Raw genomic sequence first — 21,549 nt, 5'->3', positions numbered from 1 at the left:
GACCCAAACCATGAGAGCAGGCACAACTGTTGCATTAACACCAGAAATACTCAAACCATCAGCATTCAGCCTCAGGTGGGAGCAAATCTCAGGGCCAGGAGGAAACTTGCCCTTTCCACCGGGCCAGGGAGCTGCAGTCGGATGCAGCCCCGTGGATAGTGGAGCAGCAGCCAGCACACCTTGGCTCAGGGAGGCAGAGCTTTGGCCGGGTGCCTGTGGGGACTGACGCACATGGGACTGGGCCATGTGCCCCGTGGGAGCGGGACCCGGCCCCCGGCAGTGCCAGGGCCCTTTGTCCCTGCTGGTTCCCTGACGTATTTGGGCACCCCTGGGGATGTGGACAATGGGGCTCCCCTGCCACAAGAGCTTGCAGGGCTCCCCAGTGCCACCACAGGGATCTGGCTCCAGGGTGCCCACCCTGCAGGCAGCACCTCCTGCCATCCTGGTGGCTGCAGCCCAGCTTTGGCACATGGAAGTGGTTTTGTACAGTGGCCAGCAGTGGAGAACAGAAACTTGATCTACAGGTTGGCCTATATGGGGAACTGAACACAGGTTTCCTTTCCAGGAGTGCGAGGGCAGCGCGGTACCTGCCGTAACCCATCGCTTTTCATAAATGGGGGCACCTGCCTGGAACCCAGAGGCTTTTGGTCTTTCCCAGTCCCTGGTGCTGATCCCCATTTGGCTGGGGCCATGCTCACATGGGGAGGTGGAGATCTTGGGGACCACAAGCCTAGCACCCCATCCCTGATGCAGGAGGCAAGTAGATGCACCACTGCCACTGTGACACCCCTCCCTTGCCCTGGGGATGAGGCTGTGTGGCGGGGAGAGACAGGGACTGTTTTGGGCTGCAGATCTCCTGTCCAAAACACATGTTCGAGGTGCTCGGATTTGCTGTGACCCACATGCCTGGCACAGGGATGCAGGAGCAAAGCTGTCATTACAGAGATGTGCATTTACAGCTAGTGATGCACGAGAAGAGAAATTAACGTCATTACCTTTATTAATATTGCCTGGTGTGTGGTCAGGCTGTGGGAGGCATGCTACCAAGGAGTGGAAGACGTAAAGTTATCATTACCCACATATTGCAAATTCACGTCAAGTCTACATAAGACGTGGCAGTAATCCCACAGCAGCGACCCTAAAAATGCCCTTCTGTTTTTCAGAGGGGACTCTACAGATGCTTTCCCAGTTAGTCTTTCTGCTTCTCCCTCCTTCTGTGTGCATCTGAGCTGGAATAAAGAGATTTAACCCTGAGCAGCATGAGCACCTGCAGCCCCTCGAATCCACCAAGCGCTGTGCTGCCCTGCTGACCCCAGCAAATTTGGCAGCAAAGCTTTTGTCACCAACAAGTTCAGTTCTGTTGCTTTATTTCATTTCACTTTGTGAGATACAAAAAAGCTTGGGACATAGCCAGTGCACACCACAAGCTGCCTGGCATCCCCTCTGGTGTGCGGCGGCTGCAGGGAGCATGCGGATGCACATTCCTGAGTGGGATGGGGCAGGGGGGGACCAGCGCTGGGGCTGCCCCTCACCCCCCACTCACTGGCTGTAGTAGTAATCCTGGCCATACACATCATAGCCGTGCCCCTTGTAGTAGCCGTACTCATCCTCGTAGGCCCGGTAGCTGTCCCCACGGGCGTACTCGTCCTGCTCCCCATAGCTGCCGTCGGTGGTGCCCTCGTCCCCCCGGCCATGGCCTGCGACCGTCACTTCGTACTCCCACTGCTCCCCGGCTGTGGTGGCATCCGTGGGTGCCAAATCTCCCGTGGTGGTTGCCTGGGACAGCCCTTCTTCACTGGTGGTGCTGGCAATGGTGGTGGCTTCGGTTTCCTCCTCCTCTTCCTCTTCTTCTTCTTCTTCTTCCTCTTCCTCCTCTTCCTCCTCCTCCTCCTCCTCCTCAGCTGCACCAGTGCCCTCCTCAGCCACTGCAGTGCCATTGCCATGAGGTCCATCTGCTCCCTCAGTGGTGTTGGTGCTTGTGCCATTGACACCATTCTCATTCTCGGCTACCTCTTCCTCTTCCTCTTCCTCCTCCTCCTCCTCATTCTCATCACTGTCTTCATTTTCAGAGTCATCCCCCCTGCCCGCAGTGCCATTCCTGTCCCCCTTTGGGAGCCCTTGGCAGCCCTTGCCCTGGCAGGGGAAAATAACACAATTTTAGCTGGGTGCTGGGAGGTTGCAGCTTTTTGGTGCTGCGTGACATGGGGCAGGTGTAGGCAGAGCTGAGCATCGCCCCCATCCCTTGCATGGCAAGGCTTCCTTTTTGGGGTGTTCCTTCCAACCCTCCTGCCAAGTTAGTGCCCAGAGCCTGGCCCAGCTGCGGGTATCTTGCACAGCCGACCCTCAAGCAGAAACAGAGTGCAGGGCATCCCATGGATGCAAGCAAACATGCATTGAACATAACCCCCATCCAATGGAGCTCCCCTCCAGCCCCCCACACCGCACCTGCTGGGGGCATGCGAGGTCTCCTCCCAGCCCACCCTTGCTGTCTCCGGGGGCTGCTCCGATGGGGTGGCCGTCTGCCTTGGTGCCAGCATGGGATGCCTTCTGCAAGGACAGGGAGAGGAGAGGGCAGGCGGTCAGCAGCGGGAGCGCAGCACGGCCCTCCCAGCAGTGAGGGGGGCACACAGCATCCCTGCACGGCGTTGGGTGCTGCTCCAAGTTCCCTTCTTTCCCACGGGTCTCGCCCTAGGCTGAAATGGAGAAGCTGCAGCAGGGCAGCCCCAGCCATGCAATTAAGTGGTGGTGGCTGGAGTTGGGTGTTCCCATTCTGGCTGCGCGTTTTGCTTTACGAAGCATCTAAAGGTTTGCTTTTGAAGTTACCTCTCCCAGTTTCCAACAAACAAAGAAAGCCCCAGGCACACTACTTGCAGACACACAATGTGTAGATAGGCGGTGAGAGCGTGAGCCCCAATCCCACCAGCAATAAGCCATCAGCATCGCTCAGCCCTAGAGACCACGCAGCAGTGAAGCAGGTCTCTCAGCAGGGTGCACAGCACTCCATGCTGCTAAAAGAGGCAATAAATAAGCCAAGTTCAAGCAGAGACTGGAGCAACCACTGCAGAACTGCAGTGGGGCAGCTCACCCTCTCCCCAGCCCTTGGAGCACCTTGCTGCCAGCAAATGAACCCAGGCATGGCAGGGAGACCCAGGATCACTGCCATCCTTGACCAGGGCAATCCCCCCCCCATTGCTTGTGTGCCAAGACGAAGGACACTCACCTGAGTGTTTTGGGCCACCAAAATACGGACACTTAAAATACGGGTGTATCTGAAGCCAGAAAAAACCAGGCTGTTTTCCTCTCCACCAGGGGAGCCACCAAACAGCATGGTGAAGCCTGCTGTAGTGAGTCTGCAGGAGTGATGTCCCCCATCTAGTAGCCAATATAATAGTGCTCTTTACACACCTGAGGGCTTTGTAAAGACCTTGGGGCCTTTCATCATGATTTATCTTGCTGACCATCCCCTGCATCCCTCCTCCAGAGCAGCCACTGCTCTGGTGCTCTTGACACAAAAGGGGCTGCCTGGAACAGCAGGCTACATTCCCCAAATGCAGCCACATTTGTGCATATCTCTTAATTCCTTCTTCAGGAATGAAATTCCCCCTTTGCCTGTCTCATCCCACTACTTGAAATTACCCCTAATGATCCCAGTGGTAGGGGAGAGCAACAGGCAGAAAGGGGCAAATTGCAGGGAGGTGCAGAGGCTCCCTCATGCTGCACCCCAGCCCCACGCGGGCCTCCAAAGGGGGGTTTAAGATCAGATGCCCAGGCTTACACTTCTGTTAAAAAGACCCCTAAAATTGGCATTCAAATCACTAAGAAAAGGGAAAAAAAAGAAAAGAAGAGGTGATCAGACCTGACACATAGGTTTCCAAGCGCGCTGGATCCCTGTCCCAAAACATCTGTGTGCCAGAGACTACTGGATTAATTGTGAGCATTTGCAGCCTGGTGAGGCACAAGAGACCTTTGCAATCCCTGGCTTTTAATTTTGGGCCTGAGTGGCTCTCTCAAATGCAGTGGTGCCCAATCTCATATTGACCCAGCAGACAGGAGCAGTGTTACCAGCTGGGCTGGTACAGATGTGCATTTCCCAATACAGCATCAGTTTGTGTCCCTTGACACAGACACGTCCGGAGCATAACCGTATTTCCCACAGCAATTTTGTCAGCACTGTGGGGGCAACGCACCCTGAAAGGGGAAGGTAAGAGGAGTCCCTAACAGCACCTTTTGCCTTGCATGTGAGCCTCCCTGTGTCTGCCCTTTGGACTGTCCTGCTCCTTTCTGAGCCACTGAAAATGGAAACCCAGAAAGTTTGTCTCAGTTGTTTGGTGCATCCCCCGCCCATTCTCTTTAGAAAAGAAGAAAAAAAGAGGAAACATACAAAACACAATCAAATAAAGCCTAGAGTAGCAAATCCAGTCGCATCCAGAGCGCGAGGCTGTGGGCGGTCAGCAGCCACAAAAGATGATGAGCAGAGACTACGAAACCAAAGAAAGCCCCCAAATTCCCGTATTTGTTTTGCAGGCTGCTGGTTTGCCATACTCACCCCCCCTTCCTCCTCTTCCTCATCTGAGCCGTCCCCCTCTTCCTCCGATGAGTCACTGCCCTAAGAGAGGGAAAACCAAGCTGCAGATAGCCAGGCTGGAGGATCTCCATTAGCATCACAAGCATCACAAGATGCCCTGCAAGCCAGTGGCAGATCGTGCCCCATCTCAGTATCTCCACTTTCGGTGGGCAGCAAAGCATCAGCAGCCTCTCTGAAGCACCCACCTGGTACCGTTGCTGCGGGGAATGCAGGTAGGCATATCTGTACAGGTAATACCGGTGCCTGTTCTTGAACACCTATCGGGAGAAGAAGGGGGTAAATCCCACCAGGCTGGGGGCTTGAGTGACCGAAACGTCCCCATCCTCAAGGGCAGCACTGCGCGGGGCTGGGCATGCGGGGTTGGGGGACATCCTACCGCGTTTTCTTCTGAGTCATCCCACTTGGCTCGCCGCAGCCAGCTCTTGACCTGGGGAAAAGGGTGGGTTGGCACATGTCCCACACCAGCCCTGGTGAGGCTTGAGGGTCCCCCCAGCTGCCTGGCACTCACCGAAAAGGCACATGCTATCCCCACCAGGCAGGCGAAGACCAGGGCAGTCCTCATGGCTGCTTTCTCTAGGAACAGCAAAACATGGCAAGAACTTGCTTTCCAGCTAGAAAGCTCCGTCACTACCCCAAACCATACAGGTGCTTGTGTCCACATGGGTGAGCAGGGAGAAGAAAGGCTGAGCACCAGCAAGCTTTTGATGGGGTCACCCAGCCCCTCCAGAGATCCAAGTCCTTCCTTTTTTAGTTTTGACAAATCTGCCTCAATTTCCATGAACACATTTTAGGTTTGCAAGAAGCCAGAAGAGCAAGTTTCACCCATTAATAGATGCCTTGCTTTCCCTGAGCAGGACCAGTCGCTCCTGCTTCCCCATTGCCCGCAAGTGAGTGGGGAATGCCAATCCCCACTGGAGATGGAACAGGAGCAGCCGGCAGGAGCGCTGCCCACTGTGGCCGCCCTCCCACAGCCCTGCAACCTGCTCAGGCTCTGCCCAGGGAGCAATGCTCATGGGAATTACACCGCAGAGAGTTAACCTCATGGAGGAAAAATAAATAAGCAAGAAGAAGAATAAAAATAAGCAAGCAAAAGAAATGAATATAATTGCTTCTACAGTCTGCATTGACAAAAATAGCAGTGGCAAGGAACAAATGCAACAAGCCTGCTGTAGGCATATCTGGGCAGGAGGCTTGGCTCTGGGCAGGTCTGAGCTGCATCCCCTAAGCCCCACCAAAACTCAGCCTGCCTGCCTTCATCATGGCCCCAGCAAGGAGCATGTCTGATCCTACCCACAGCACCCCAGCCTCCCACCAGAGAGGGATGCTCCCAACATCCCTCCAGCCTCAGTCAGGCACACTAACCATCCTTTTTCCTACTTTTCCTGCAGCTAAACCCACCATCAACTTGTGCTGAGGGGTTTTTTTTGGGGGGAGGGAGTTGTTATATTTATGTGCCCTTGAATTTTCCCTATCTTTGTTTACCTCAGGCTAGAAAACAACTGGCCACACGCCACCTTCCCTGGCCATGCAGCGAGGCTCCAGATGGTCATCCCCTCCACCCAAGTGCTCCATGAAGCCACAGATCCAGGAAAAGGCTAAAAGCAGCATCCAGCCCCACCAGCAAGCTGAGCCCCTCCATCCCCCCACAGAAAGCAGACAGCAATGCATAACCCAGCCGGGAAAAGCAGCAGCAAGCTTACCCAGGCACAGCACCGATGGCTACCCGTGGAGTCAGCCAGCACTGATTTCCTCCCGCTGCTGCCCACTGGGATATAAGGTCTATTTTTGCCCCCCCCCCCGGCCAGTCACCGCCCTGTCCAGAGTGACGCCAGCCCGCCAGTGTGCACCAGAAAACCCCCAAACTTCAGCGCTGGCAGATCTGGTGCACAAACATAGTGGCCGCACCGCTGCCAAACCTGGGGAGGTTTGCACTGTGCCGCTTAATTGAGGGTCTGGCCTCGGAGCAACGGCCAGAGAAGGCCAGAGGGTATAATAATACTGTGGGTTTAAATTAAAATAAATATTGGGAAATCTGTTCTCAGGGGGTGTCTGCCTCCCTTTTTGGGAAATTCTGTCACTGTTTTTTCAAGCAGACATAAAAGACCAACCTCAAAGGCCTGGCTCCACAGGCACTTGGGCATAGCCATCAAAGACAAAAAAAGGCTAAATCCAAACAAATCCCTCTCCAGGCTGCCTGCAGAGGTGAAATAGGCCTCAGGAAGGGCAGGGAAAGAAAAGGGGATTTGGATACAGGTGGTACCAGTCCCCCCTTGAGAGACATTCTGCCACAGTGATGCTACAGAATGCAGATCTGTTTCATTTCTTACACTCCCTGAACCACGCAGACCCATGCAGGGGCCAGCCTGGCTCTGCAAAGTCAGGTATTCCCCAGCCGAAACCTGGTGGCTCTGTACATGTCCCCAGCAAAACAGAATAACTGCCTGGGGCAAAAAAAGATGTGGAAAACCCACCCTCATGGGCACTCAAAGCTCAGCAGGGACCTTGACGGCAGGACACAGCCAGCGGTCGGAGAGCTCCTGCCCTGCACCTGATGGCAGGGGATGGGGGCACATGGGTGCTGCAGCTGCCCCCTGGCAGTCACCTCTGCAGAGACATCCTTCCCCTATGTTTACTGTTTCCTGCTGGGATTTCAGCCGCCCATCTCTCCAGTGCACCTCTGCTCCCTCTTTCCCAGATTTTTCTTGCACAAGTGATGCGCTGTTGATGGCAAAGGCCCCTTGCTGCTCCTGCATGCACGTGGGCTGCAGCAGCTCAGGGGAATGACTCCTCACTGAATGCAGCTTTGCTTCCCACAGTGACAAGGAGAATTGCAAATTCCACCTGATGCCTTCAGCCCTACAACCCCCAGAGGGAATGGCAGTGCTGGAAAATGCATGCTTTCCAGCAGGTTTATTGACCATCAGGTTAGCCAGTGATCAAACCCTGGTTATTTAGGGCAGAAAAGTCCTCTTTGCAGTGGAAGACCTGAACATTCATGCTTCTGCTCAAAAATCAGAGGCTGAAAGCCTCACCCACATCCAGGGAAGCCCAGTTTGAGTCTGAATTTGATTGGGAAGCAAAAGATTTGCAGTTAATCAAATTCCCAGATTAGGACCAGAAACACAAAGCACTTCTTTTGTTGTTGTTATTTTGCCTTATTTTGCGCACCACCACATCAACAGGTACATGGTGGGGAGCTGCTAAGTGCTGGCCAAACACCATGCGCATCACATGCTTTTGGGGATGGAGAGGTCCCTTGCGGCCCCACCGGGGGTCCAGCAGCCCTTGCATCAATCCAGGCCATGTGCCCACTATGCAAACCCTGGGGCTCAGCTGTGCCTGCCCCATGGGCTTCAAAGTCCCTTGTGTCACTGTGAGGAGCCATAATTACAAGGGAGCCTGGAGCTGGCTGTGGCTTTCGGCTGGCGCCTCGGGCCAGGAAAACCCACACACATCAAAAAAAAAGAAAAGAAGGGAAAAAACCGGAGCCATGCAGTTTTCCTGTGCCAACGCAGCAGCCTATGGTAAAGAGAGGCACCAGCATCGCGAGGGGCTCAGCAGCCCCCATCCCCATGGAGCTGGGGTGGCTGGAGGGGTGATGGGGGCAGAGGACAGAGATAACCCTGCTTCCCACTGCCCCACGGGCTGCCCTGAGCGGGAGAGCAGCGAACCCGTGCCCAGCTTTGAGCTTGAATTTCATCAGGGCTGAGGAACAGAGAGTGCTGGTGGGAGGCAATTTCTAATGTAATTAAAGGGCTGCTGCTGTAGGCTGCTTAAAAAAAAAAAAAAAAAAAAGAGAGAACTGACTATAAAAAATGTGTATTTCACCCAAGATCCCTAAAAAGCACCTAAAAAGGATAATTAACGTGTGCTGAAGTGCCTCCCGCGGCCAGCACCTATGTTTAGCCCCTGGGCCAGGGAGCGGGTGCTGCATGTGCAGGCCAGCAGCAGCAGCAACCTCACAGCACCATGCAGGGACAACAGCAGGGAAGTTGAACAAACACATCCAAAATGTTCCCATTTAGAAAAATAATAATAAATACATTTTAAAAGGCGTCACATCTCAGGGCTGGAGCAGCTTCATGAAAATAACCATGCCTTTCCACATAAACTGCTGGAAACAAAACATGGAACAGCTCACCTGCCTCCAGGCGATGTGCCAACTGGTGACAGCAGCAAAAACCCATTTTTTGGGGCCACATTGAGATCACGGGCAGGAGTGTTGATCTGCTGGAAGGTAGGAAGGCTCTGCAGAGGGCTCTGCACAGGCTGGATCAATGGACTGTGGCCAGTGCTATGACGTTCAACAAGGCAAAGTGCCGGGTCCTGCACTTGGGCCACAACAACCTCATGGAACGCTACAGGCTTGGGGAAGAGTGGCTGGAAAGCTGCCCAAAGGAAAAGGACCTGGGGGTGCTGATTGATGGAGCTAAACAGGAGCAGCTTGTGCCCAGGCAGCCAAGGCGGCCAACAGCACCCTGGCCTGTATCATCAATAGTGTGGCCAAAAGGCCCTCATCAGTGTTCATCCCCCTGTACTCGGCACTGGTGAGGCTGCACCTCGAATCCTGTGCTCAGTTCTGGGCTCCTCACTACAAGAGAGACATTGAGGTGATGGAGCGGGGCCAGAGAAGGGCAACGAAGCTGGTGAAGGGTCTGGAGCACAAGTGTGTGAGGAACGGCTGAGGGAGCTGGGGGGTTTATTCTGGAGAAGGCTCAGGGGGGACCTGATCGCTCTCTACAACTACTTGAAAGGAGGTTGTAGTGAGGTGGGGTTGGTCTCTTCTCCCAAGTTACAAGTGACAAGACAAGAGGAAATGGCCTCAAGCTGTGCCAGGGGAAGTTTAGATTGGATATTAGGAACAATTTCTTCACCAAAAGGGTGATCAGGCATTGGAACAGGCTGCCCAGGGCAGTGGTGGAGTCACTGTCCCTGGAAGTGTTCACAAACTGTGTAGATGAGTCCCTCAGTGACATGGTTTAGTGGTGGCCTTGGCAGTGCTGCAGGAACGGTTGGACTAGATGATCTTAAAGGTCTTTTCCAAACCAGCTGATTCTATAATTCTATGACAAGGCGGGTGTGCAGCACGCAGCCCATGAGTGCAAACGCAATGGTTTCCCTTCTGCACCCCCATCGGGTTTTTTCTATGTACAAGTACGCTGCCATGTTGCTCGTTACACGCTTTGGTGAGCAAGCAGGGGTGAGGCAGGCAGCCCGCTCCCAAAGCCCTGTACGGGCACATCGCTGCCCTTGCACAGCAGATGAAGACAACCCCATGTCCCAGCGCTGGTGGGGTTTGTGCCAGCTGCTGACACCAGCTCTGTGCTGCAACCGGGTGGGCTTGCACCCAGCATGGCCCAGCAAGGGCACTGCCTATGGCTTTGATGTAGGAGCCGGAGCCCATGGAGACCTCACGGTCAGAGCGTCCCTGCCTGGCGCAGGCTGACACAGCTCCTATGTCCAAAAGTAATTGTTATTTTTGCAGGGCGGTAAGGGAGCAGAGCAGTGTGCTCCAGTCCTGCTCGGGCCCACTGCAGGGCCGAGGCTGTGGTTGGGGCTGCACCATCCTATTTCCACGCCCTGGAGCTATTCTGGAAGGAAACCTCAGGGCCAAAAATAAGTATAGAAAAACAAAACCAGAAAGACACTTTGAGCTTGGAGGGGAGAGGCCAAGGTGCTGCTGCAGCCAGGGAAAGGGGCACCATGCTGCGCAGTGGCCATGGCACCTCCAAAACTGGGGGGGAAAGCACCAGAGGCAGAGCTTGCCCCAGCTCCCACCACTCCCCACATGCTGTCAGGGATGGGAGCATTTGTGCCAGAGCCATGAACTGGGGAGCGAAGTGATGAGCAAGGAGAGGGTGCACCAGAAACAGCATAAGAATTCCTCTCTCATCTCCCTTCCGTCTCCTGGCATCAACCCAAACACAAACCAACATCAACTAGGCATGGAGCTTGTTATTTGTGTGCAAGCAATCAATTTTAGAATAAAAGCAGGGGGAGAGAACACCTGAAATGCACCACATATCAACCTCAGTTATCAGTACACAACCTTTACATATTGGCCCTCTGCAAGTAAACATCTAATACGATTTTCTTTTTTCTCTGAGGCAAGAAACCAGATAAAGGAAATTAATTCTACTCACATGCCTGGCAAAACGTGAGCCACCAGTAGCTTGTAACGCAAGTACTCTGAGGCGGCCTTAACTGTAGGGAACCCAGCAAATCACCAAGGCAAGGTCACAGCAATATTGCAAGTCCCAGCACTTGCCACCACCTAGGTCCTCACGTGTCTGGGCATTATCTGTATCTCATATTTCCTCTAGTTTTCTACTTAGTTTGTTTATTTCAGGAGGAAGAAACTCTGCACCATGTAGAGTAAGTTACCAGGACTGGTCCCACCACCAGGCTGCTGCCTCCATCTGTGTGTGAGAGCCCTCAAACACAGCCACATGACAGAACCAGGAGGAAAACAACCCAAATAAACCCCCCCCAAAAGGCCACATTTTCAAGAGGAAAGCAGGCAGACAGCCCAGGTTCATTGCAGAGGTGCCACTGATAACCTGCACACTGAGCTCAGGAACTGAGCTCTCTGCCAAAGCCAAACTAGCATCCCTGGACAGTCAGGCACCTGGCTGGTGTGGAGGCACCAGCAATGGCTGCCAACCTCCCCACCACGGAAGGCCCTGCTCAAACCTGCAAAAATACCTGCATTTGGGCTTAAAAAGTTGCCATTTGCAGCAGAGGCCCGTGTCAGTAGAGGACCACTAGCTTGTACTGGTTATTTGTTGTTGTATACATACATGAGTTGCAAAACACTTGTATATGTATCCATATACACACAGACAAGTACATGCCTGTTGCAGTAAGTACCTTAACTCTTAGGCATTCATTTTATTTCTGAAAAAGGAGGTTTTCAAAGTTTTCGTGCTATAATGAACCTACTTTTTGCTCTGTGCAACTGGAGGGGGCAAGTGCTGCCTCTGTTCCCCAATTGCATGTTCAGCTCTTGTCTTCAGACACTTGATGCCTTCTGGTAAAACAAAACACCAGCTCTTTGCAGCTCTGTATTTCAGGGTGTGAAAACAGGAAAACCTGAACTGCAAAACACTTGCTCACTCTGTAAGGTCTCCAGAGAGAGTTCTGGGGGTGCCATGCAGGAGGATGCCAATGCTTGCACTTTATGTGCCATCCTGTGGTGCCCGACTCCTTGGGGCAGTGCTGGGAAGACCACAGAATTCCCAGGACATGGCTGTGCTGGGGAGGTGGGGGAAAGTTATTTGCCATTGAAGTGCATGGCAGTAAAGAGAGCTGTAATCAAAAATTTCTTAGAGCATTCAAAAGGTTTGTAACATTTTGGGGTTTCACTGAGGTCAGAGGCTGTTGGCTGTTTTCCCACAGCTGAGACATTTCTTTTGTTCAGGTTGACGGCAGCAGCGATTCCATCAGAGGCTTTTCCTCCCCACTGAAAAGGGCAGAGAAACACAATCATACTCTTCTGGCCTTACTTGGTGAGGGGCAGTTCCCGTCCATAGAATGACTTGGGTTGGAAGGGACTTTAAAGCTCATCTAGTTCCAACCCTCTGGCACAGGCAGGGACACCTTCCACTAGACCAGGTTGCTCCAAGCCCCGTCCAACCTGGCCCTGAACACTGCCAGGGATGGGGCAGCCACAGCTTCTCTGGGCAACCTGTGCCAGCGCCTCACCACGCTCACAAAAAATAATTTCTTCCTAATATCTAATCTAAATCTACCCTCTTTCAGCTTAAAGCCATTTCCCCTTGTCCTGTCACTACATGTCCTTGTATAAAGTCCCTCTGCAGCTTTCTTACTGAGCCTTTTAGGTATGACGGCTGTAAGATCTCCCTGGGGGCTTCTCTTATCCACCTCTCTCAGCCTGTCTTCATAGGAGAGGTGCAGAAAACCATCACAGAAGTCCATCCAGGAGGCACAGAAGGCACAATCCCATCTGATTGTTTCTTCTGCAGATATTCCCATTTTGTAAAGGCAAACAGGGGCCAAGGAGAAGCCTGCAGCCAGCTGTGTCGCTCAGCCAGGCATGGGAAGCCAAGGGCACTTGGCTGCTGCTAGAAGAGCTGCTACTGGATGGAGGGGTGCTCTGAGGGCCATGAGGGTCTCTCTCCCACCCAAGCCAGGAAAATCAGGGGGTTGAATGCATTCAGCTTGCATGCCGTGGCACCCCAAGTCCAGCAGCCATGCAGGGCTCAGTGCTGCTGCCTCCCACTGCTTCGGCCACACCGGCTACTTATTAAAAATAGATTTTTTTCTTCTTGGAAAGGACCAAAAAAAAAACCCAAACAAGAAACTTCTCTTTTAAGATGGTGCAGACTGGTGTTTTCACAAACCCAAATGCAACCAAAAATACCTGCTTTAAACCCCAGTGCTGGTTCCTGGGTAAATCACTGTGTGCAGCTTTAGAGGCCACCCCCAACGCACAAAAAATGCCATGTGGGTGGATAAGGAAAATGCATACATTGACGTGGGCATTTTTTGTCCTTGCCTAACCCACCAGGTTTGCTGAGCCTTATGACTTTATCGCACAATCATCAGCCCAAAACTGGATGCAGGAGCACCTCCAGTGATGGCAGAGCCTGCAGCTGACCTTCTCAGCTGCTTTTCCTCCCTGCCCAGCAGCAGAGAGTGGGAACACTCAGAGGTATACTGCGCACACTGCAAAAACCAAACACATGGGATGCTGCTAAAAATGCCTTAAAATCCTCAAAGCAAGCATATTTTTATCTTACTATGAGGGTGATGAGGCCCTGGCACAGGGTGCCCAGGGAAGCTGTGAATACTCCATCCCTGGCAGTGTTCAAGGCCAGGCCGGACGAGGCTTGGAGCAACCTGGTCTAGTGGAAGGTGTCCCTGCCTGTGGCAGGGGGTTGGAACTAGATGATCTCTAAGGTCCCTTCCAACTCAAAGCATTCTATGGTTCTATGATCTTTTGGCCGTGCTATCTCTGGCCATCCAAAACCTCACACTATGAAGTGCTGCTGGCCACCAAAGCCCTCCAGACGACAAGCAGGGTGGCTCCACTCACACAAAGATGAACAGCATTTGGGGGACACCAGTGTCCCCCGAAACCTGCCTGTCCTCACACACACGTGCTGCCAGGTGCTGGGCATGTCCCTGTGTGGGGGCAACACAAGCAGCTCCCTCCCCGCGGCTGGATGAGAGGTTTCCCCTTCACCATCCCAGTGTGCCGGGAGGGACAGTCCCGTGGGAAGCCGCCCTGGCAGGACTGGCAGGCAGCAGCCAGCTCTGGCAGGGGCTCCCCGGCCTTTGGGGAGCAGCCGGCCAGCGGGAGGCAAATCTTGGGCGCTGCTGGTGGGGACACGCGTGTAACGGCAGCAGAGCCCTGGGGAGGCACGTGGAGGGCACCCACGTGCAGGGGGAGCGCAGGGTGCAGCGGGGTGCTGCGTGGCTGTTTGCTACGCACACACCCCTCCTGCTCAAGCTAAAGCCAGATCAACCCGGTTTTTCTCTCTGTTCATGAACCAAGAGGAGGACGAGCACTCGCCTCCCCTTCACTTGGCCTCGTGATGAGGACAAGCAAAGAGTCACGCACGACCTTCAAGAAGTGGTTTCACAGAGCTTGTTCCATTCACCCTTGCAACGTCTCAGCCATCCTGCTCATGGGCTGGGCTCACAGCAGAGCTGCAGGGCATCCATCGCCAAAAAACCCTTCCTAGTGCCTGTTATCCCCACCCGCTGTCCCCACGCAAACACCACCTCTGATGTGACCTAGCCAGCACCCGGAGCGTTCCCACTGCCTGAGCGGCAGCACCGCTTGCTGGACACAGGAGAGTTCACAGCAGCCCTACCCCACACCGCTGCGCAGAGGAGCCAGCAAACACATCATTACTACGATTTTAAACCAAAGCAGCAGCTGCCATCCAGCCCTTCTTGCGTTTCTGGGCTGCAGCCAAACCTGTGCTTGCTGTCTTTGACCCCAGCGATGGGGCTGTGCACCAGCAGTTTGGTACCCACGACCCTGACAGGCATCACCACCATCACAGCATACCAAACTCCTCACACATCTAATGCAAGGGGTCCAAAAACTAAGGGGCAAGTCACAGCTGAGGTAGCCTCTCTGAAGTGGGGACCAGCGGGGCGGAGGGTCAGGGAAGAGGCAGCAGTGTGGGGAAGCTGCACGTTTCAGAGCTGATCTCATTAGGAAGTAGGAAGAGCTTACACAGGGTGGAATTTAATACAACTTCCACTAAACCCAGGAGCTGTTCAGCTTTTCCAGTGGTGGAAAGAGCCTACCAATTATGTGCAGTTTTTCTAGAAGCAGTAAAAAGCTGTTTATTTACTGGCTTTTGAGTTTGGTATTGCAATGCCCAGCAGTGACATCCAAGGCAGCTGAAAGGCATGCGCTCTCTTGTGCTGACCCCTTAGAGACTATCCCCTGCACAGCCACAACTCCATGCTGTAAAACTGTGCTGCTACGCAACAGCCCACAGCTTCCTCCCCCAGCATCAATACGCATTGATGACTGTACAGCTCATCACACACGTCAACCAGGACAAAGCGCCTGGGTGGGATTTTAAACAAATAATGTGTTGTTTACTTGCACAAGGGAAAAAAGAAACACACTGAGCAAAAGAAGCTTTGCCCATGATCTACGAGCCCACAACAACCCCTTTATCCTCACTTACCTGCTCTGTGCTGCAGGGGACCTGGCACCAGGAGCCACCGTGAGCACCCAGAGTCAGTGGTGCCCTGGAGCATCTCCTTCCCAGTGCCTCAGGAAAAGCAGAACAACCCTTGCTCACACTGCAGCGGGTTGATAGCCATGAAATAGCAAAGCCCCAGGCCCAGCTCGTTGGGGTCGTTAGCCAGCTTTTCCACCCTGCTGCTGGGTCACCTCAGGGCAGGGTGGCCCTTGGGGTGCCTGGAAATAGGGGTTGGGAGCATCCCTCAGCCTCTGCTTTCCCCCTCACCCCAGCATGCTGTGGCTGCCTGTGCAAACAGCCTGCTACTTGCTCCTCGCTCACTCTAGTCCAACCCCAAATCTCAGCACCCAACTCCCCCCGGAAAGAAAACCAGCAACACTTCAGACCACACCACTATGGAGTGTGATGGTTTTAATGGTAATTAAAGAAATCAACAGGGTACATTTCAGCTTTGAAATACAAGTGCAAAAAGGATACAATATAACGCTTTCTGTACATTTCTTACAAAATATTACATACATCCCATCCTGAAGTGGTACTTTGCACACCACTGAGCCCACGCACCACGCGTGCACACCAGCTATAGCTTTTCCTCCTTATGTGCAGGACACGGAGCTAACAGAAAGCTCCTGTTGGAGTCTGGACAGACGCTTTTAGGGCAGTGGTAGGTAAATACAAGGGGTGAACACTCAGCTCCCGGAGTGCTGAGCCGCCACTGTGCTCATGTAGCTAGTGGGCAGCATCACCCTGCTGGCACTCAGAGCTCTTGGCTGCTCTCTGGTTTGGGAAATGGCTTTTCTCACTGCAGCTGGGCATTTTCCCTGTGTCTGGCATCATCTCCCACTTCACACCCTGTGTAGTGTGCACAGACTGAGCCGTGGAGAACCTACCTCCATTTTACCCACAGCATCTCCTCAGGAAGAAGTCAGCCAGGCTATATAGCAAATAAATTAAACCCTCCTCCCCCCACACCCCCTAGCACCAATGAGCCTGTGCGGCACATGTCAGTATCCATCCTGGCAGTCATTGTCATCGGAGTCGGCAGCGGGCTTGTTGCGGTAGGCACCCAGCCGCCGCTTGCGGCTCCCGCTCTCCAGGCTCTGTGGCGAGCTGTTGTCCCCACGGCTGCTGGACTCGTGGGTGGCATCCTCCTGAGAGTGGCTCTCCTCATCATCGTCCTCCTCCTGAGACTCACTGTTGTTGCTCTCTGTGGACCTGCTGTCCTCACCTGCATCATCCTCTTGGCTGCCGTCATCCTCTGGTGATGCGCTCTGGCTCTCAGTTGATGTGCTCGGCACATCCCCGTCAGGGTTGGAGTCATTCTCGTCCTCCTTTGACTCCTCTGCAGTGTCCTCTGTGGATGGGCTCTGGTCACCATCATCTTCCCTGGACTCGCTGTCAGGTGTGGATGGTGCACTCTTGTCCTCAGCAGACTCCTGGTCCTCCTGCTCTTCCCGGGACCGGCTGCTGCTGTGCTCACCTGACGTGCTCAGCGCCTCCTTGGAGATGTCCTCTGGGGACTCCCCTGGCTCTTCATCTGACTGGTCAGCAGTGCTCTCCTTGGACTCGCTGTCCTCATCCTCCCTGGATGGGCTGTCCTCCCCATCCCCATCCTCCCTGGAGCGGCTCGCACTGTTCTCCTCTGACTGGCTGGTGTCGGGCTCTTCTGACTGACTGTTGCCCTCTGTGGATGGGCTGTCTTCTTCCGAGTCAGCATCCTCCACCTCTGGGGACCTGCTGTCACCCTCCTCCCATTGGTGGGAGCCAGCCCCCCAGCTGCTGCCCAGGGCATGGGGGCCAGCACGACGCCCCTTGTAGCTGCTGACTGGGCCGTCAAAGACAGAGGGGTCATCACCCTGCATGGCTTCATCTGCGAAGTTGTAGCTCTCCTCCTCCTCCTGGCTGCTGCTGCTGCCCCCTCTGTGCCTGTAGGTCCGCTCATACTGGCCACCGAGATAGTTCCTGTACTGCCGGTGGTCTGCCCCCATGCTCTCACTGCTGCTACTGCTGCTGCTGTCGCCGTGCCCTCCACCAGCTCCAGTGTCCCCACGGCCAGCATCATGGTCAAGTTCACCTGCCCCATCAGGACCAGCCATGTAGGTAGGACCTTCGCCCCCGTCCTCTTGCCCGTTCTGATCAAAGGTGTCATCCCCACTGTCGTCCTCCTCATCCAGAAGCCCGCCAGCCTGGGAGGGAAGCCCATTGACTCCAGTGCCATGGTGCTCTCCGTTGTCACCATCATCAGCATCACGTGCATCCTCCTCCTATGGAGGTGACAAATGGAGATGAATGCAAAGTCTTGCAGTCACAGGCACTACCAGCACTGCTCAATGTGCAGGCCAAGTGCAACCTTGACTGAGACCAGATTTGGGGCTATGTGCTCTTTCCTGGCAGAGCAGAACACCCCTCTGCACTCACTCACCAGGAAACCCAGGCTGTTCCCATCCCGGGCACTCGCACCCTCATGGTCCACCTGGTTCAGGTGCTGAGCCTCCCCAGCTCTGCCTCTCTTGTCTTGGCCACCATGCTCGCCCAGCTCCTCACCCACAGCGTTCCCAACTGCTGGGTCCCAGGCAAGGGCATTGTCCCCCGTCTCCCCAGTGGCAGGAGGATGTCTGCCATCTCCATCATCCAAGAGGTTACCCAGATTGTTGATGTAATCTTCATTTGCTGTGTCCTGAAGGCAAAACATGATACAGTGCTTTAGGTTATTAAACACCACTGCACATTTACTGCTACTGCTATGGGATGATATATCACTCCTAAGCCATGCAAGTACTCAAGCCTATTTTATTGCTTCTACCCCAACCCTTTGGTTGTTTCTGCTGATGCAAATAAAAAGTAGCCACCAATAAAAGGGCAACACAGAAAAGCCCAAACCATGACAGTTCAGAGCAGAGAAACTCTTGTTTCAGGAGTTTCACGCACAAAGTGAATTGGGAATACGCACAAGGAAATGAGGCAAAATGAGGTGAAACCAACCCAGCCTTGAGAAGACTGAGCAGATGGGCAAAGCTCAAAGACCCACAGAAGCAGCAGCTCTTCTCCCAGGTGCCTGATCCAAGGATGCCTGCCTGGGGCTGGCTCCCCATCCCTTGCCGTATGAGCGTGCTGCCTGTGGGACCGCAGCACCCCATGGCTTACCTGCTGCTGGGCGCTGCGGCGGGAGCGGGCAGGCTCGTGGCCAGGCACCTAAACACATCCAGGAGACATCTGATCAGTGACCGGTGTGCCTTGGGTGGGCAAAACCACTGGGGTTTGGGGTTTGAGTACCTGTCCATGGGTACTTACAGGGTGAGCGCAGGCTACGGGCCAGAGGAGCAGCAGCAGGAATGCAGCCCTCATGTCAGTTGTGGTCCCCGTGGCTGCAATAGGAAGAAAAGCATTTGCAACTAGACCAAGACGTTGGTACGTGCCCCTGGCTGTAACTTGGCCCCACAAAGCCCTTACAGCTGATTCAGCCTTTCCATCCTGGCACATGGTGCTGAACCTGGCATGTCATCAAACAAGCAAAGGATTTGTCTTTGTGCCACTTCCTGGCATCTTCTGTGCAGGAACCTCCTTTTAGTTTGGGATTTTAAATAACTGGCCATGTTCTTGCAGATACTTTGTCTAAGCATCATTAAAGAGTGGGAAAGCTCCTCCAAATTCCCTGTTCCCACAGTAATGTCACCAGCCACCCAGCTGAGATCAGGGGCAGTGATGGGAGCAGGCACCACAGATGGGCAGCTCCATAAGACCATGAGCTGCAGTGCTGTGCCTCCCACCTGGTGTGGTCCCCACAGCCCATAGAACCTCCTGCTGCCCCAAAGTGGAGCCCCTGGTAAGATAACCACATGGAGAGCTGCATCCCCCAGCTTGGTCTGGCATCCCAGCAGCATGGTTACCTGTGCAGGCAGGTGAAACGGGGGGGCTTTCCTCCAGCTCTGCTCTCATTTTCCAAGCCCCATAAGCAGCCCAGCACCGCATCCCCACAGGGCATACTAACTGCACTGCACATCAGGCCCTTAGTGACATGGTTTAGTGGTGGACTTAGCAGTCCTGGGGTAAAGGTTGGAATTGATGATCTTAAAGGTCTTTTCTAATCTTGTGGATTCTATGATTCTATGATCACCCTGCACCCAAAACGCACTGGAGCAAAGAGCCATGCTCCTGATTTCTTCCCTTACAAAGCAACACCATCGTCCCAGCTTACAAGTGTCCTGCTTTCTACCAAAACTCGCAAGGAAATCTACAACCCCTCTCCCCAAACATTTCTCTCCAGGCAATGTCAAAGCAACCCAAAGAAACCAAACCCTTTACCTTGAGCGTGGTGCGAGCTGGTGTCTCCTCAGTGCTTGGGAGGGGACGGGCTGGCTGCCTGTGCTGGGACGCCCCGCGCTGTGTGCCCTGGCGAGGCCCTGCAGGCATTTAAGCGCTGCCTGGCGCCGGCCCCGGGCAGGGGGCAGCCAATGGCACCGGCGGCCGCGCGCGGAGGTGTCACCGGGAACTGGCCTCCCACACTTCCTCCGGCCTCCGCTGGGACGCCGGCCCCAAAAAAGCTGTTTGTGGTTGCAGGATGACGAGATGGGCCAGCATTTAATGACTGACTGCGCCGGCCTGTGTTTTCACTGCTAAATTTGTCCCGTTCACACACTTCCCGCTCTGACACACACAAACAACTACGGCCTGGCCCATGCCGAGCACCGGGCCCCGTCCTGGGGATGGCATCCTCCTAAGGCATATGCTTGGGAACAGCGTGTGCCCTGTGCTGTGGTGCTGAAACCTACGTGGGACCATTCCCCTGCCAGGACTCAGCCTCCTCCTGCACCTTGGGGCAGAAGCACAAAACGCTGTGATAGGAGAGGACATGCTTATTTTCATGCCCACATACGCACTCGTAGAAGGGAGAAAGGAAACACTAAATAGAGGTGCACAGGGAGGATCCTACCCCCTGCACAGGGGACTGTAGCACCCCCATAGCTTCCTCGATCTGCTGGCTGGGGGATGAAACCTCTGCTCTGGAAAACACAGGCAACAACACAGGCACATGTGTATGGGTGTGTATATGCATGGGCACGTACATGCAAATGTATACAAATACATACACATGCACCACAGATACCCTTTGGTGTAGCATGGAGTAGAGGCACGTAATGACAGGACAAAGGGGAATGGCTTTAAGCTGAAAGAGGGAAGGTTTAAATGAGGTATTAGGAAATAATTCTTCACTGTGAGGGTGGTGATGATCTAGAACAGGTTGCCCAGAGAAGCTGTGGCTGCCCCATCCCTGGCAGTGCTCAAGGCCAGGCTGGACAGGGCTTTGAGCAACCTGGTCTAGTGGAAGGTGTCCCTGCCCATGGCAGGGGGTTGGAACTGGATGAGCTTTAAGGTCCCTTCCAACCCAAACCATTCTGATTCAGTGATTACTTACTCCAAACAATGCAGTAACCCAGCAACACACACACCCTCTACCTGCTCACAGATAGTGTGAGAGGCAGTTTGCAAACCCCCATGTGTGCGCACACCCTGACACAGTGCAAACGCACCTCTCTGCCCGTGCAGTTTAGGACAGGACCAGCACGCCTCAGCTTTACACCCAGCTATTCCCTCTGCCCCAGCCTGCGCGGAAGGAAGGCAACTTTCTTGCCTGTATTTGGCCATTGCTAAATCCTCTGTGCCCGCAATACCCTCTCTCTGCTAATAAAAACACACCGCAAGCGCACATAGATTGCTTTGAAGCAGGCAGTGTGTCTCTGCTCTGCAAGCTGGGTTCTCCCCACAAGCCAAGCTGCGGATTATGGGCACAACCACAGGGCGAGGGGCCAGGAGGAGGGTGCCTACAGGTGTTTTACTGGGAAGGAAGTGTAAATGACAGCACTGATACTCTGTGAGGAGCGTTTGCACGTCCTCCCAGGTCGGAGGAGGTGTTTCTGCTGCCCTGGGCGAGGGCTGGAGATTTACAGGGCTTCACAGGAGATGCTGGCACTGCAAGTGCAAGTGACTTAAGGGAACTTGAGCAGGGTCTGGATTGAGCGTAGGCTCTGCAAACTGCAGATAACCCGAATTTTCCTGGGATGTATCATCCACAGATAACAGCATCCAGAAAGCATCCTCCGTGCTATGACACCACCACGGCGTGACAACGTCTTGTGAGACCAGACGTGTCAGTCTGCTGTTATGGCTGCTTGCTTAATTTTACTCTCTAAGATCTCCTCCTTCCCCCCTCCCATCATTACCAGCCAGAGGACCTTGCATACCTGTCCTGTGAGGACTGTGCAAGGACCA

The 21,549-nt window shown here is 54.0% G+C and overlaps 2 protein-coding genes across 2 annotated transcripts; both read right to left on the bottom strand.

Annotated features, from left to right (window-relative positions):
• Positions 1 to 1,539: 1,539 nt before the first annotated feature.
• Positions 1,540 to 15,333, bottom strand: IBSP (integrin binding sialoprotein). Its single transcript, XM_030491720.1, has 7 exons — positions 15,265 to 15,333; positions 5,094 to 5,158; positions 4,962 to 5,012; positions 4,771 to 4,842; positions 4,547 to 4,606; positions 2,446 to 2,547; positions 1,540 to 2,133 (listed from the first exon to the last, which is right to left on the bottom strand). The coding sequence occupies exons 2-7, from the start codon at positions 5,145 to 5,147 to the stop codon at positions 1,540 to 1,542; spliced, it is 933 nt and encodes a 310-aa protein (XP_030347580.1). The 5' UTR covers positions 5,148 to 5,158; positions 15,265 to 15,333.
• Positions 15,334 to 15,661: 328 nt separating this feature from the next.
• LOC115610269 (dentin matrix acidic phosphoprotein 1-like) lies at positions 15,662 to 18,777 on the bottom strand. Its single transcript, XM_030491495.1, has 4 exons — positions 18,574 to 18,777; positions 18,427 to 18,474; positions 17,705 to 17,959; positions 15,662 to 17,546 (listed from the first exon to the last, which is right to left on the bottom strand). The coding sequence occupies exons 1-4, from the start codon at positions 18,760 to 18,762 to the stop codon at positions 16,287 to 16,289; spliced, it is 1,752 nt and encodes a 583-aa protein (XP_030347355.1). The 5' UTR covers positions 18,763 to 18,777; the 3' UTR covers positions 15,662 to 16,286.
• Positions 18,778 to 21,549: the final 2,772 nt, after the last annotated feature.

This window comes from Strigops habroptila, chromosome 7 (genome assembly GCF_004027225.2).
Source record: "Strigops habroptila isolate Jane chromosome 7, bStrHab1.2.pri, whole genome shotgun sequence".
NCBI lineage: Eukaryota > Metazoa > Chordata > Aves > Psittaciformes > Psittacidae > Strigops > Strigops habroptila.
Note: the sequence above shows the minus strand (reverse complement) of the source record. Positions and strands in the feature narration are given on the sequence as shown.

Coding starts and splice junctions, on each gene's coding strand:
- LOC115610269 (XM_030491495.1), bottom strand. CDS start 18,762: ATGTGCCAGGATGGAAAGGCTGAATCAGCTGTAAGGGCTTTGTGGGGC. Junction 18,475..18,573: donor CCGTAGCCTGCGCTCACCCT/GTAAGTACCCAT, acceptor GGATGTGTTTAG/GTGCCTGGCCACGAGCCTGC. Junction 17,960..18,426: donor GCCGCAGCGCCCAGCAGCAG/GTAAGCCATGGG, acceptor TTTTGCCTTCAG/GACACAGCAAATGAAGATTA.
- IBSP (XM_030491720.1), bottom strand. CDS start 5,147: ATGAGGACTGCCCTGGTCTTCGCCTGCCTGGTGGGGATAGCATGTGCC. Junction 4,607..4,770: donor CCCCGCAGCAACGGTACCAG/GTGGGTGCTTCA, acceptor TCCCTCTCTTAG/GGCAGTGACTCATCGGAGGA. Junction 2,548..4,546: donor AGGAAGAGGAGGAAGGGGGG/GTGAGTATGGCA, acceptor CTGTCCTTGCAG/AAGGCATCCCATGCTGGCAC.